This window comes from Hippocampus zosterae, chromosome 7 (genome assembly GCF_025434085.1).
Source record: "Hippocampus zosterae strain Florida chromosome 7, ASM2543408v3, whole genome shotgun sequence".
In the NCBI taxonomy this organism is placed as follows: domain Eukaryota; kingdom Metazoa; phylum Chordata; class Actinopteri; order Syngnathiformes; family Syngnathidae; genus Hippocampus; species Hippocampus zosterae.
The window spans coordinates 21,683,647-21,686,476 of NC_067457.1; the positions used below are offsets into that span (position 1 = coordinate 21,683,647).

The 2,830-nt window shown below is 45.1% G+C and overlaps 1 protein-coding gene and 3 non-coding genes across 4 annotated transcripts; all 4 read right to left on the reverse strand.

Annotated features, from left to right (window-relative positions):
- Positions 1 to 55: 55 nt before the first annotated feature.
- Positions 56 to 2,372, reverse strand: rps5 (ribosomal protein S5). Its single transcript, XM_052072635.1, has 6 exons — positions 2,260 to 2,372; positions 1,522 to 1,625; positions 1,063 to 1,272; positions 603 to 731; positions 243 to 341; positions 56 to 163 (listed from the first exon to the last, which is right to left on the reverse strand). Coding segments are annotated over exons 1-6 (612 nt in total). The 5' UTR covers positions 2,261 to 2,372; the 3' UTR covers positions 56 to 94.
- On the reverse strand, positions 416 to 548 carry LOC127605149 (small nucleolar RNA SNORA3/SNORA45 family). The gene has a single exon (XR_007963483.1). It is a non-coding gene; the product is annotated as a small nucleolar RNA SNORA3/SNORA45 family (small nucleolar RNA).
- On the reverse strand, positions 867 to 1,000 carry LOC127605150 (small nucleolar RNA SNORA3/SNORA45 family). The gene has a single exon (XR_007963484.1). It is a non-coding gene; the product is annotated as a small nucleolar RNA SNORA3/SNORA45 family (small nucleolar RNA).
- Positions 1,352 to 1,483, reverse strand: LOC127605148 (small nucleolar RNA SNORA3/SNORA45 family). The gene has a single exon (XR_007963482.1). It is a non-coding gene; the product is annotated as a small nucleolar RNA SNORA3/SNORA45 family (small nucleolar RNA).
- Positions 2,373 to 2,830: the final 458 nt, after the last annotated feature.

A 2,830-nucleotide genomic window follows, 5' to 3' on the forward strand; every position in this document is an offset into this window, starting at 1 on the left:
ACTTCTGAGCATCCCAATTTGGGACTTAGGTCTGATAAATCACAGAACAGAAAAGTGATGTATTCAAATTTATTGATTTGCTAGAAAGAACATTTTAACGGTTGGACTTGGCAACTCTCTCCAACTCGTCTTTCTTCTTGATGGCGTAAGAATTAGATGAACCCTGGAGGGGGGGAGACAATCACAAGTTTAATTAATAAATTATATATTCAAAGTATATCAATTCCACAACATGAACAGACCTTTGCAGCATTGATGAGCTCATCAGCCAGGCACTCTGCAATGGTCTTGATGTTCCTGAAAGCAGCTTCTCTTGCGCCTGTGCACAGCAGCCAAATAGCCTGCAACAAAATGACAGAAATGACTATGGCGGAATCCCAGTGAACCAAAACTGGTTTCGCAAACGCGGGTGATGTGATGTGTCTGAGTTTGTGATTGGCTGAGCCACCTCAGGCGATAGCCAACGAATAAGCACAGACGTTTTATTCTGCGAGTGCTCTAGCACACCAGGACAACAATCGGTGTCATGGCGTGACTCTAGCCTCACTTTGAATGAGAAAAAAATTGCGACGGCATGGGAAGTCTTAGGGCGGTTGCGTTACCTGGTTGACTCTACGGAGGGGCGACACGTCCACGGCCTGTCTCCTGACTGTACCGGCGCGGCCAATACGGGTGGAGTCCTCACGGGGTCCACTGTTTATGATGGCGTTCACCAAGACTTGGAGGGGGTTCTACAACAGAATACAACCACATGTCATTGTTAGAAACCACCCAGTCTTGAATATTAGGATATAATTGATGCAGCCCTTCCAATTTTTTTTTAAGGTGACTAACGGGACAGTTTAAAAACCTGGTCACCTAAGAGGTCATGTATCCAAGCGGGTGATTGGCTGAGCCACTGAAGCCAACAGCCAATGAATTAGCAGGGATATTTTCTCTACGAGCACTCTAGCACAACCAGGACAACTGTGAAATGTCAAAGTGTGACTCTAGCCTCGCTTTGCAGAGATGTCATTGAAAGCAAACTTCTTTCAATTGGGACCCAAATTAATGATTCGGCACCTCTCCGGTCAACAGGTGGATGATCTCGAAGGCGTGCTTGACGATGCGCACGGTCATCAGCTTCTTGCCATTGTTGCGGCCGTGCATCATCATGGAGTTGGTCAGACGCTCCACGATGGGGCACTGGGCCTTGCGGAAACGCTTGGCGGCATAGCGGCCGCCAGAGTGCGGCAGGTACTTGGCGTACTTCTCCTTCACGGCAATGTAATCCTGCAACCCAAAAGAGCAATTAAACAACTTAAGCACGCCGGAGATCATTTCTCGGCATTTGAGGTGCCTCTTAAACAGGTCGTGTGTCTAAGCTGGTGATTGGCTGAACCACTGGAGACGACAGCCAACGAATAAGCAGAGACGTTATTCTACGAGTGCTCTAGCACACCAGGACAACAAAGCAACGCCAAGGTGTGACTCTAGCCTCGCTTTGGTCAACAAAAAGTTCCAACGAGGTGCAACACTCACCTGCAGGGAGATGTCATTGATCTGGACATCATCGGTGCTCCACTTGCCAAACAGCTTGATCTCGGGAGTCTCAGCCACTGCCGGTGCAGTCTCCCACTCGGTCACTGTGCACAGTAAAATGAGTTAGTACTCGGTTCACCTGCTTTATATTGGTTCATGGGGATTTTCAAATTGAAAGCGGTATTTGGGAACTGAGTATAACCAAAGTAGAGTGGTTCAAAAGTGTTTGAAGTTTGCCGGGGGGTAAAACCTATGTTTTAATTGGATGACTATACATCACATAACGTTACCCAGGTGGCGCGGAAACTACATGTTCAAAGAGCAACAACTGAATGGCTGTCTTTTCCAAGCAGGGCCTTCATGGACACGCGTCTCTCAGCACGTTAGCCATTAACGTTAAAACACGGCATCGCAAAAGATTTCCAACAAATTTAAGGTGAGACTTGCCAACTGTATGCTACAGTAATAACAGGAGCGTAATAACAATGGAGAACGTAGAGTTAAAGGTGGCTAGTCGCTCGTTAGCTAGCTTCCACATGGGCTAAAATTTAGCAATATGCTAGCGCTTAGCATTGTTATGCAGACAGAAAAACTTTCGGGGGAAATTAGGACATTTCACAGCAATGCTATGCTCGTCTCGGCTTTTGGAAACACCAGGAGTTAATTTTATTTCGATTGATGCCGCAACACTCGTTTTGTGCGTTCTAAAATGTAACGAAAAATGTAGATTTCACTCACTGGTGTCTGACGGTCCGGAGCACACTTCTCAGAGGCGGAAAAGGGCCTTCATGCGGCGATGCTCGCACATATCCGCTTGGATGGGCGCGTTTTTCCGGTGCACGATGCATGTTGGGAAATGTATTTGTCTTAATTTGGTACTGTGCGGGTAAATGTTCAGCGTGATTGACTGTTTCTTGATTGGATTTTTCATTATTTGATTCGCAGTAGTGCTCCTGTTTATATGTACCGATGCATTATTTTATATAAAGTATTGCTTGGATCACCTTTGAAGCCTTTTATTGGGGAAAGACTGTAATTGAACAATTTTTAAAATCGATTAAAAGCCCCAAAATTTCGGACAAATGCGTTGTGGGGTCTGTTTATATTTTTTAAAATAAAACCATGAAAGTGAATCCAAAGAATACTTTACAGCTCAGAGACCATAGATTGAAATGTGTGGGGTTTTTTTTTGAAAAATCTGAATTACAATGTATAACTGTCATTAAAATGATTAAACTGTTAGTCGACAGCGCCCTGTAGTCTTCGGGTATTTCCGGGGCTGTGACGTCACATAGACAAACAATTTAGG

Coding starts and splice junctions, on each gene's coding strand:
- rps5 (XM_052072635.1), bottom strand. Junction 1,273..1,521: donor TCAATGACATCTCCCTGCAG/GTGAGTGTTGCA, acceptor TTTGGGTTGCAG/GATTACATTGCCGTGAAGGA. Junction 342..602: donor CCCTCCGTAGAGTCAACCAG/GTAACGCAACCG, acceptor ATTTTGTTGCAG/GCTATTTGGCTGCTGTGCAC.